General features: G+C 45.2%; 1 protein-coding gene across 1 annotated transcript in view; it reads left to right on the top strand.

Annotated features, from left to right (window-relative positions):
• The window catches only part of best1 (bestrophin 1), a gene marked incomplete at both ends in the record, with an annotated part of 44662 nt that overhangs the window by 26236 nt on the left and 5729 nt on the right, over positions 1–12697 (top strand). The window contains 4 exons of the mRNA XM_083764069.1: positions 6347–6413; positions 7730–7815; positions 11564–11644; positions 12364–12515. Coding sequence (XP_083620195.1) covers positions 6347–6413; positions 7730–7815; positions 11564–11644; positions 12364–12515 — 386 coding nt within the window. The remainder of the gene's footprint in view (positions 1–6346; positions 6414–7729; positions 7816–11563; positions 11645–12363; positions 12516–12697) is intronic.

Here is a 12697-nt window from a genome sequence, read left to right as displayed (position 1 = left end):
GTTTTCTACCTCTGGTCTGCTTTGAGGCAGGACTCCAGAGAAGAAGGGAAGATACAGTATAGCCTCATTGTCAGCTCTGTAGCAGTGGCCGGAAAACTGTGTTCTTCTGGATCCGACTAGTGAAGAAACACGGGGAAGGTTGCCGTATATTAGATTAGTCGATGGGTGGCTCTTCCAAGACAGATTTTGCGCTCTCATTAGAAGGCGGGTGTAGCATCCAACCTTTTCTCTAGTTTCTTTGAAGTGTCCATGTCTCGGAGCCATAGAGTAGAATTGGCTCAACGGTCGTCCTAAATATTTTTACTTTTAGCATCTTACTAAGCTGGGATGACCAGATCTTATGCATGTCATTGCATACCAGGCCATACCCTTCCTAGTTTGAAAGTCCTTTTGGGAAGAAGATATAATTATATGAACCCAAATATGTATTCAGTTTTCGTCTGGTTGAGAGTTGGAGGCCTGCTCAAGAGACTGAAGGAGAGCCTGAGTGTATTCCAATGATTGTCTGCTAAGCGCGATGTCATCAGCAAAGTCAGTGTCACTGACTACTGCTACTACAATACTACTACTGCTGCTACTACTACTACTACTACTTCTACTGCTATTACTACTATGGAAATGTCTGCAAAACTTTACAACAAACTCATCCTTAATAGTCTTATCCCCTTCGTTGAGCCTCTACTCTGAAACAACCAAAACGGATTCAGACGTGGTAGATCCACTTTGAGTCAAATCCTATGCTTACGTGGGATTATTGAGGAATCACAGCTATGCAACATCAATCTCGCACTAGTCTTTGTTGATTTCTCAAAGGCTTTTGATACGGTGGACAAATGTTTGAAATTCTTAACACTGACACTGACTTCGCTGATGACATCGCACGTATCAGTCAATCATTGGAATATGCTCAGACTCTCCTTCAGTCACTTGAGCATGCCTCCAACTGTGTTGGTCTTTATCTCAACAAGACGAAAACTGAATACGTAAATATTGTGGAAGTTGATGAATCAGACGAGCAGTCGGAGAATGTGAGTCTCTGACTTGGGTGACTTGGCTGCGCCAGCTCCACCGGCTCGTCTGGGACCAGATGAGCAGGTTTAAGATGATCCACTGAAATCTGCTCTTTATTGCCCCCCATGTCTACCACAAAGTACGAAGGCAGTGATGTGCGGGAACCGGGGCAAAAGTTCTTGCAGCGTCCCGACCGGCAGAATGATAAGCTGCAGCGGATCAAGGGGCAGAAGGCTCAGCGAGGAACTCCCCAGGGACCCTCAGCGGCTGCCCAAAAACCAGCTCGGCTGACGAGGACTGCAGGTCTTCTTTGGGGGCCGAACGCAGGCCCAACATGACCCATGGCAACCGGTCGATCCAGTTGCTGTTTGTGAGCGTGGCCCGGAGAGAAGCCTTCATGGAACGGTGAAACCGCTCACACATCCCGTTGGCTCCGAAGTGAACTGGGCCCCCCTGTCCGAAGTCAAATCCAATGGCGTGCCGAACCGTGTCACACAGCCGGAGATGAACGCACGGGCAACCTCCGCAGATGTGCTAGCCTTCAGGGGAACCGCCTCCGGCCACATGGTGGTCCTGTCCAACATGGTGGTATGTGAAACCTTGGGATGGGACAAGTGGGCCCACCAGGTCCACGTTGACGTGGTCAAACCGCCTCTCTGGAATGAGAAACAGCTCCAGGGGGGCCTTAGTGTGATGGTGTACGTTGGATCGCTGGCATGCCACACAGGACACTGCCCACCTCTTCACGTCCTTCCTGAGGCCCGACCAGACGAACTTGGCCCCCACCAGCTTCACCGACGCCATCACCCCTGGTTGTGAAAGGGAGTGAATGGCGTCGAAAACGCGGCGGCGCCAACCAGTTGGGACCATGGGGCGGGGCTGGCCCATGGAGACGTCACAGAGGAGCGTAGCGCCACTGTCATGAAACGCCACATCCTCCAGCCGCAGTCCTGTCACGGCCGTCCTGAATGCTAGGAGCTCAAAGTCTGTGAGCTGGTCAGCGGCCAATGCCATATAATCGATGCCCAGGTGCACAGGACTGATGTGCCCCCGGAGAGGCAGTCCGCCACCAGGTTGTCTTTACCGGCCACATGCTGAATGTCCATCGTGAAATCTGAGATGGCAGAGAGTTGGCGCTGCTGCCGCCCTGACCACGGCTCCGTAGTCTTGGCCATGGCAAAGGTCAGGGGCTTATGGTCCACAAAAGCGGTGAACTCTCTTCCTTCCAGCAGGAATCGGATGTGCCGTACAGCGAGGAAAAGGGCCAGCATCTCCCTATCAAACGTGCTGTACTTCCTCTCTGTGTCCCGGAGCTTCTTGCTGAAATAAGCTTGGGGCTGCCAGGCACCGGCCACCCACTGCTCACAAACCGCTCCTACTGCGTAATACGAAGCGTCGGTGGTCAGGGCTATAGGAGCAGCAGGGAACGGGTGTGCTAGCATCGCAGCTTTGGTGAGGGCCACCTTAGTGTCCTCAAATGCCTGGACCCGCTCCGGGGACCAGCCCACATCCTCGTTGTCCTTCTTCCCCTTCAACACAACGTACAAAGGATGCATGAGGTGGGCAGCGTGTGGTATAAACCAGTTATAAAAGTTCACCATGCCCAGGTACTCCTGCAAGGGCTTGACTGTGAGGGGGCGGGGGAAGACAGCAATGGCTTCCACCTTGGTGGGCAACGGCACAGCCCCCTGGGGGGAAACGTGGTGGCCGAGGGAATCTTTAGCCGGCAGGCCGAAGTGGCATTTAGCCGGATTCATGATCAGTCCGTGCTCGTTGAGTCGCTCAAAAATCTGCCAAAGATGTGCCTGGTGCTGGTGTGCCAATCCGCTAGCTACCAAAATGTCATCCAAATAAGTGAATAGAAAGGACATGCTGCGCAGCACAGAGTCCATCAGCCGCTGGAATGTTTGCGCTGCCCCTTTAAGGCTGAATGGCATCCGTAAAAACCAGCCGCGCACCAAATCCACCAAAAATGGTGGCCCCCGCCAGGTGGGCAGAAAAGTCCTGTATGTGTGGGACTGGGTAACGGTCATGTGTGGTAATATTATTCAAGCGGCGGAAATCCCCACACGGTCGCCAATTCCCATCTGCCTTGGGGACCATGTGCAGAGGAGAGGCCCATGGGCTGTTAGATCGGCGTACAATCCCGAGCCACTCCATCATAGAGAACTCCTCCTTGGCTATTGCCAACTTGGCAGCATCAAGATGGCGCGCTTGTGCAAAAACGGGTGGCCCAACTGTGGGGATGTAATGCTCCACACCATGCTTAGCGACGGCAGCAGAGAAGGTGGGCACAGTCAGGGCAGGGAACTCGGTGAGGAGGCGCTGGTACACATCCCCCATGGCGAGCAAGCGGCCCTGGTCCCCCCAGTGTGCATGGATATGTGGCAAAAGAAACAGCGTCAATCAGCCAACAGTTGGAAATGTCCACTAATAGCCTGCATGGGAGCACACAAAAAATCTGCCCCCAGTATAGGCACTGACACAGAGGCAATGACAAAGTCCCAGCTGAACTTACGTCCATGAAAACACACCATTACATCCCTAGTGCAAAATTTGCGAATAGGAGTGCCATTAGCAGCGTCAAGCGGCGGCCCCTGTCCGTCTCCCAACGCGTCCGCTGATGATGCAGGCAGGATACTCAGCTGGCCGCAGAATCCACAAGCAGGCGCCTACCCGACAACGTGTCCTCAATGAACAACAGCTTGTTGTTGCTGGCGCCAGCACTCACAGCTGTTAATGAGCGCTGGCTCGTGTGTTTCCCTGCTCCACCCAAGAGCATGGCTGAATGCACCGCTTCGCCTTGTTGCCAAAATGGCGATGATAATAACAAAGTGTGCTACTATTACCATCCTTCCGACGTTAAGGCTGAGGCACCGCCGCCGCCACGTATTGTCGGGAGTCGCGGGACACCAGTAGTACTCGGTCCGCCTCTTCTGCTAACCCGCGATCATCCTTGGTGCGCACCAGTGGCGAGGTGGCCAAAGCCGTGCGCACTGGAGTGGGAAGCTGCCACAGGAAAAGTTGGATGAAAAGGAATGTAGTGTCACCTGTACCGATCAGTGCCAGCATATTCTCCATCAGTTCCGTGGGTTTACTGTCTCCTAATCCATTCAGAGACAGTAGGCGCTCTGCGCGCTCTTCGTCAGATAGCTGAAACAACTGCGGGAGCTTATCTTTGATAGCCACGTATTTGCCACCCGCTGGTGGATCCCTCAGAAGTCCCATCATTCGGCGGGTGGTGGTGGAATCCAAAGCCGCGATGACATGATAATATTTTGTCTCATCTACCGTGATCCCTCTGAGGTGAAACTGTGCCTCGATATGCTGGCACCATGGGCCTGGATTGTGCTGCCAAAACTCTGGCAGTTTAACTGTCGCCGCATACACAGCAGGAGCCGGCGCAACAGCCTCATTCATAGTAATTAAATTTCAAACGTCAAGGTCACCACTGTGGAAGTTGAGGAATGAGACGAGCAGATGGAGAATGTGAGTCTCTGAACTTTACTTCCAACAAACAACAACAATACACAGGTAGGCCTACATCACTTCCCTTTATCACTTCCTACATCCTCCCGTTACCACCCAGCCAGTGCTCAATCTGAGGTGAGATCCAACAATAACCACATTATAAAACACTTAACAACACTCCTCTGAAACAGACTACAAGTATTTGGGTTCATATATATCTTCTTCCCAAAAGGACTTTCATGACATGCATAAGATCTGGTCATCCAGCTTAGTAAGATGTTCAAAGTAAAAATATTTAGGACGACCGTTGAGCCGATTCCACTCTATGGCTCTGAGACATCGACACTTTAAAAGAAATTAGAGAAACGGTTGGATGGCACTTAAAGAGCCTTGGAAGAGCCACCCAACGACCTAATCTAATATACGACAACCTTCCCTGTGTTTCTTCACTATCCGATCCAGAAGAACACAGTTTGCCGGCCACTGCTACAGAGATGACAATGAGGTTATAGCGTCACTTCTTCTCTAGAGTCCTGCCTCAAAGCAGACAAGAGGTAGAAATCTGCCGTTCCCTGATGTCATCGCTAGGGACACGTGCATCAGTAAGCAGGAACTGGGGATGGCAATGAAGGACCGGAAAGTCTGGGGTGGCAATGTGAAATCCATGCTCTCAACCACAGTCGAAAAATGATGACTAGACTACTACTACGACTACTACTACTACAATCAGTCTGCCTCTGGTCTACAAACAGTTACTGTTACTGTGCTTTCTAATAATATTATTAATGTTCATATCTTCTGGTCTGCACACATGTTACTATATAATAATAAATGTAATAATAATAATAACTAGAACTGCACTACTTTCGACTGCTACAAACTGTCAAATCTCAGTTTCTCTGTGAAGGAATTGAAATGTTGAATTATTAGGTTTAACTATGTGCTACATACCTACCTTATGCATGTAAAAAAAGTAGTATTATTAAGTATGGCACAAGTTTCTATCTATAAAATAAATACAGTTGTATCGATTTAGAACTAATCTGGATCCCTTTTTAGTTTCTCAAAGAAAAATGAATCATCAATATCCGATAAAAAGAAAAGGTATATAAACTGAAATAAAATATGTTATCACATATACAGTATAATTATCTAATTATTTATTGTAAATTGTCAATTGTTTTAAATTCATTTCATCTTGGACTATAGTGATATTAATACTAAATCATGATCAGAGTAATAGGTGTCTCTAACTTCAATTTCTGTAATAATACTTTAACATTTGTTAAAATATACATGATCTAAAATCATTTAATCCACATCTTTATTACGTCATCTTTGAGAGCTAGTTACATTCCCAACACTAAAACATATCGTCATTACGTCACCATCGAAAACCAATTACACTCTGGCATTGGGTCCTTTAATCCACATCTTTATTACGTCATCATTGAGAGCTAGTTATACCAGCTAGTTATACCAGTGCCGGGTGAATTAAAGGAACTGCCTCATATGTAATTTGTAAATTGATTAGCGGTATACTGTGGTTAATTTTGCGCCGTATGCACCGTCCCAGCATTTTCGGTGCGTATGCACCGTCCCAGCAAATGACGTAATGACTAGTTGTGCCTGATAAAACCAATGGTTTTCGATGTTGGTGACGTAATGACGATATGTTTTAGTGTCGGGAGGATTAAAGGTAATGGCACAAGTAGTCATTACGTAATTTGCTGGGACGGTGCATACGCATCAAAAGTGCTGGGACGGTGCATACGGAACCTGGGCGAAACGAGTACTTGCGCGCTCTGCTTGCGCAAGTAATAATAATCTGGTCTATGTATATAACAATGTGTGTTGTTTCCAGGTGGTGACGGTGGCCGTCTACAGTTTCTTCTTGGCGTGTCTGATTGGTCGACAGTTCCTGGACCCGGGTCAGGGTTGTTTCTTCTTCTTCTTCTTCTTCTTCTTCTTCTTCTTCTTCTTGTATAAAGGGGTATACTGTGTGTTTCCAGGTCACCGTTAAAAGGGTATTCCGTGTGTTTCCAGGTCAGGGTTAAAGGGGTTTTCCGTGTGTCTTCAGGTCAGGGTTACCCGGGTTTTTACTGCTAATGGGTTGATTTAATTTGTTGGCCGATTTTAACGTTTGGATCACTTGACCAAAAAATAAATAAAAATAAACAAAAAACAAGTGACACTGGCTTCTGAGGGCTGCTGGGTTTAGACAATGGTGGCAGGCTGCGAGCGGAGATGTCTTTCTTCCTTGTCGTCGCTGGTGATAGTGGAATATTTTAGGACATTCGATGGAGCTACGTTCACGATCGGGTGATTCTTCAAAAGTTAGTGAAAAACACCGGCAGTGAAGCGGTTCTTTTTAAATGTATAAATGTGTTAAAGGGGTATTCTGTGTGTTTTTTCAGATCAGGGTTGTAAAGGGGTATTCCGTGTGTATTTCAAGCATGGGGGCAGTCAGCCAGATATTTCGTGAAGCCTCATTTGAAATCGGTAGTTCATATAATGGCCTGTTGTGGCGCTGGACTGGACCCAAAGAGCCCCATAGCTCCATAGAGGCCCATGTATTTTGGCCCAACTTCACCTAGACTGTATTACCTTAATAAACATGGTCATGAATACTTTCTGCTTCCAGTCACTAGTTTAAAGTCTCATTTCTAATGTCATAATATTCTTTTTGGAAAATTATGGTCCCATTTATTTAAAAAATGACCATAAAGGCCCAGACCGTAGCGTAACGGTCTGGGCACCGGACTGGTGATCCAGTCGCAGTGTGCCGCGGGTTCGACTCCCGGACCCGACACGGCCTTTACTGCATGTCATCCCCCCATCTCTCTCCCGTTTCCTGTCAGCCTACTGTCTGTCCCTTCAAAAATCAATAAAAGGCGTAAGCCGCAAAAACAAAATCTTAAAAAAAAAAAAAAGACCATAAAGTCACGCATGTTCTGAGGGGCGTGGCTACCGTTACAGTCTATGATCGGGATTCCCCTCCCACTCGAGTCAAAATAAAAACCAACGGAGAAGAAGGGGGGAAGTCCCGCCTCGTTGTCTGGGCCAGCCAATGGCCAGCTGGGCTAAAACGGATCTAGAAAGATGGCGACTTACAGTGCATTAGAATGCAAGGGATTTCAGGCTTCATTTTACGTTCATGTTAGACCCGGGGAACGCTTTGTCCATATTTTTTACAGTCTATGATTTCAAGTCAGGGTTTTAAAGGGGTATTCCGTGTGTTTTTCAGGTCAGGGTTACCCGGGTCATGACGTGGACTTCTACGTCCCGCTCTTCACCCTGCTGCAGTTCTTCTTCTACGTGGGCTGGCTCAAGGTGATCACATGACTGCTCACATGTTCTGATCACATACCGGTAACCCTAAGCCTGCCTCATGGCGGACCTTCTTATATGACAGAAAGGTTTCTGATAGAAAGTGACTCGATGACAGAATCAGTCTGTCTCTGGTCTATAGCCTACGCGAGGGTACCGCAGTAGTTGTTGTGAAACAACGCCCGACAGGGTGATTAAACACAGAGGAAAAGCCTAGGTGTTTAATCGTCAATGTCATTTCTCAGAGGAAGCTTTTCTGACAGAAAACCTACAAGGAAAGGGCACACCTTTCGGATAGAAAGCCTCTATGGAAAGCAGACATCTTTCTGATAGAAAGCCTCTAAGGAAAGCATACATATTTCTGATAGAAAGCCTCTATGGAAAGGAGACATCTTTCTGATAGAAAGCTTCTAAGGTAAGGATACATCTTTCTGATAGAAATCTTAACTCGCTGCTTTCTGCACTCAAAGTGGACCACTAGTCACACAAATGGTCACATGACTGAAGAAGTGCACGTCTTCTTGTTCTTCTTCTTCTGTCTTATGTCCTTTGACCTTCAGCTCCGTTGCAGCAAGCCAGTCCAATGTGTCATTGTCTAGGTCAATTAGCCCACGATCAGGTATATAGGGCAGCTGGTCAGCACGTGTTCCACAGTCTGTAATGGGTCCCCGCATTTGCGGTGGGCACTGTCTGTGAGACCCCACTTCAGCATGGATGCACCACAGCGTCCCACACCCGTCCTCAGGCGGTTGAGGGTTGTCCACTCCTTGCGGGGAGGAGCTGGCCAGGAACATCTGTGGGATCCTCAATGTAGTGGTGTAGCCTGGATGGTTCTGCTGCCTTCCACTGGTCCCTCCATCTTGCCTTCACCCAGGAAGCCTTGGAGGTGTCAGCAGGTGTTGTGCGGAGCAGTTCCTGGGCCTGTGTGGCAAAGTGTGTTGTTGACATACCGCTTCGGAAGCCAGGTTGTAATTTGGGAGCTGGGGGTCGATCACTGGGGTGAGGCGCGCCAGGATGAGGCGTTCCAGCAGCTTGAAGGGTACGCACAGGAGGGAGATGGGCCGGTATCCTTTCGGGTCGTCGCTCGGCTTGTTGGGCTTCGGCAGGGCGATCACCTTGGCACACGGCGCCAGATCTTGGGAAGCTTTGAGCATTGGAGGCATGCAGAGAGGAATGAACGGAGCCAGTCAGTTGCCTTCTTGCCTTGGTGTTTCATGTACTCCGGGTGGATGTCGTCTATGCCTGGTGCCTTACCAGTCTTAAGACGTTTTATGGCCAGATCGATTTCTTGCGTAGTGAAGTTGATGGATAGGTTGGAATCGCACCCTGGGGCCCTGAGCAGCTCGTGGACTCTTGCTGATGTTGTTCGAGTAAAGTCCTTGCGTTGGGGAAGCGGCCATTGCTCAGCAGGAGCGACGCAATGGAGTTTGCAGTGATGGGGCACTGTGCAGGAGGTGTTGACCTGTGCACGTGAAGGAAGCAGAGTTATAGTTTTTAAATACCAATTAATCTTTTGTATCAGTTTGGTGTTCATTTAAAGGACCCTGTCAAACTCATCTCCATATAATTGGTCCTCACTAATGCTCATTAGAAGAAAACACTGTTTAGTTTTAGTCTTTAAAATAATAATGCTCGTTTGAAGACCTTTCTAATTATACCTGAATATTTTAAACTAAGACTAAAACTAAACGGTGTATCTTCTAATGAGCATTATTATTTTAAAGACTAAAATAATATCATATTACTATAATATAATATTATATAATATTATATAATATAATATTATATTATATTATATAATATTATATTATATTATATTAATATAATATTAATAGTATTAATATGAATATGAATATGAATATGAATATTGTATTAATAATAATACATAAAATAATAACTTTTTCACTATGTGAAAAATGTTTAATGAAATAATGCAAAACAACTATTGATGGTATACATATGTGACCAGATTTGACTGAGAGCCTGCCATTGTGCAACCTTTTCACGAGAGGAGAAAACTGATACAACTATTTTTGTTGTTGCTATTTTGCTACCTAAACATGTTTTCTTTCAAACTAAAGCAAAATAAACATTCAAAACACATATTTAGATGTTTATTTTAGTAGTTTATTTTAGCCAATGACAGCTCGTTTTGCTGGGTGAAAATCCACCCTCTCAATTTTCATGATTGGTTGTTGGTACAAAGGAAGTGACCATATTTGGATCAAACCACAGTCAGCTCGAGGTCCAGACCTTTCCAATGATATATGGCATTATGTTGTTGCCAAGGTTTGGATGAGATATTTTATCTCAAAATAGTGGCTTCGAATTTTACAATACAATTCTTTAAAGGCCGTTTACTCAAAATGAGTTTTCCTCATACCTGGGACAAATTATCTCCACTTCAGTTGCACTCACATACACCAAACTTTCCAGTCTTATTCATAACTATATTCTGCAGATATTTACAGATGGGTTTGTTGATATATCATTCACAGCCTGATTTACATCACATTTTATTCCTAAAAACATGCCTGTTGACACTATTTTCTGATTTGTGGAGTGATAATTAGATATATCTAAAATCCCTTCGGTAAATTTCTTTGTCTCTAATATGTCAACAAAATTAAACAATCATTTTGAACCTGGCTTTATCCGATCTTCAGATTTATTGTCCCGAAAATTAGTGCATATAATGCCTAATTTTCATATTTAAAGGACCACTTCACCACTTTTCAACCTATCTTCATATAATAGGTCCTCACTAATAATCATGATAAAATGGCACGATTTGTTTCTACTCAGTCTGTGTCTCATAGCAGGGCTGTGGGCAGTTTAGAAACTGTCTTCCAGGCCCAGGCCGTAGCGTAACGGTCTGGGCACCGGACTGGTAATCCAGTCGCAGTGTGCCGCGGGTTCGATTCCCGGACCCGACACGGCCTTTACTGCATGTCATCCCCCCATCTCTCTCCCGTTTCCTGTCAGCCTACTGTCTGTCCCTTCAAAAAATCAATAAAAGGCGTAAGCCGCAAAAAAAATATATATAAAAAAATAAAAAAAATAAACTGTCTTCCAGTGACATCATTAGGCAGATTTATTTAAAACGAGATCTTTTTACAAAAATGGTTAGATTTTCATTATCGTGAGAACGATGGCTTCCATTTTCGCATTGCAACTTTTCAGGACTAGAAAGCCTGCAGTTTCTATTAACTTGTATTCCCCACCGATGATGTCACTGGAAGACGGTTTCTGATTTGCCCACAGCCCTGTGAGAGACAGCGTTCTGTCTCTCACATGCGACATTTTTTTCATGATTATTATTATATGATAGGTTGAAAAGTGAAGTGGTCCTTTAAACATATCATTTCAGAAAACTTGTAGTACAAAAAATATTAGTCTTAATATAAGTAATCAATAGCTATTAGTTAACTTTTTTCCCTATTCACCTACCACCAGGCAGACTCTTCACATACTAGAGCACGTTTGAAATAAATTATATTAGAGCTGAAATTGACATGTAAATATGAAATAAATGCTTAAACCCAGTCCACAGAACCTTTCAAGCCTGTTTTCTCAACTCACTGTTTTCTGCAAGACATTACTCTATTAGCCATATCTCCAAAACTGGTGGGTCAAACTGAACAACCAATATGTCAATTTGAAGCCATGATTCCCCGCTTTCATATGACATGAAAAAACGAAAAATCAGTCAAATTTGGCCACATGATTAATCTTCTCTTCGTGTTGTCAGGTAGCAGAACAGCTTATTAACCCTTTCGGAGAAGATGACGATGACTTTGAAACCAACTATCTGGTCGACCGCAATTTACAGGTTTGTACTGGAAACCAAGTAATGTCCAACACCTGCATTAGAGGAAAAATAATTTAGCAAGTTATGGCTATATAGTCTATGGGCTCCATTTTTTGTCACTGCTAAACCCCTTATCCCTAAACTTCTTTGCCTTTTTTTTTACTATTTTGCTAAACATTTTTTAATAGTTAAAATGGCCAGTCTACAAGCTCACAACGTGTCAATGTAGATTGGCTAGTTGAACTATTCAAAAATGTTTTTTCAAAATAGTAAAAAAGGCAAAGAAGTTTAGGGATAAGGGGTTTAGCGGTGACAAAAATGGAGCCCTATATCTCTACACTTTCTTATGGTCCTCGCTGTGTGGTAATCATTGTTTCCTGTGCTGCTAGGTGTTAGTGTCACATTGCCAGACTGTTGGCTCTCACAGTTTTCAAACGCTTCAGTCTGGAGCAACGGAAGCTCTATCATGACTAAGCGATAAAGCATCTTTACAGTCGCACACATTTATCCTAATATAAATATAAATAATCTAATATATATAGCTCGTTGCTTAGCAGAAATTGAAATAAAAACATGAAAGGTAAATATATTTTACAAATATATTTATGTGAACCGAAATGGCAGCTTCCTTACTCGGTTTTCGGGAGGTGTAGTTCCAGACTCTATGTATCGCTCAGAGATTGTGGAATAGTTGGTGAGACTATTGCTGTGTGCTAATCATTTTTGTCCTGTGCTCCCAGGTGTCCTTGCTGTGCGTGGATGAGATGTATGACAGTCTCCCCCTGGTGGAGAGAGACAAGTACTGGAATGAAGCAGAGCCTCAGCCTCCATACACTGCAGCCAGCGCGGAGCACCGAAAACCTTCCTACATGGGCTCTGCTCTGGATATAAGGTTATTATAATTGGTTATCACAATAATTATGTTATCACAAGGACAAAACTTTGGCACTTAACTAGTCCTACCTAAGGACTCTAAGGTCACATTCTCACCTAATACTTCGGTAGACTCAGATCCGTATGGGCGGGGAATTGGGATTATTGCATTTTTAATTGGCTGGGGTTTGCCTTCACACT

This window comes from Protomyctophum parallelum (assembly GCF_964188405.1).
Source record: "Protomyctophum parallelum genome assembly, chromosome: 4".
Lineage (NCBI taxonomy): Eukaryota > Metazoa > Chordata > Actinopteri > Myctophiformes > Myctophidae > Protomyctophum > Protomyctophum parallelum.
This window is presented reverse-complemented; position numbering and strand designations above follow the sequence as displayed.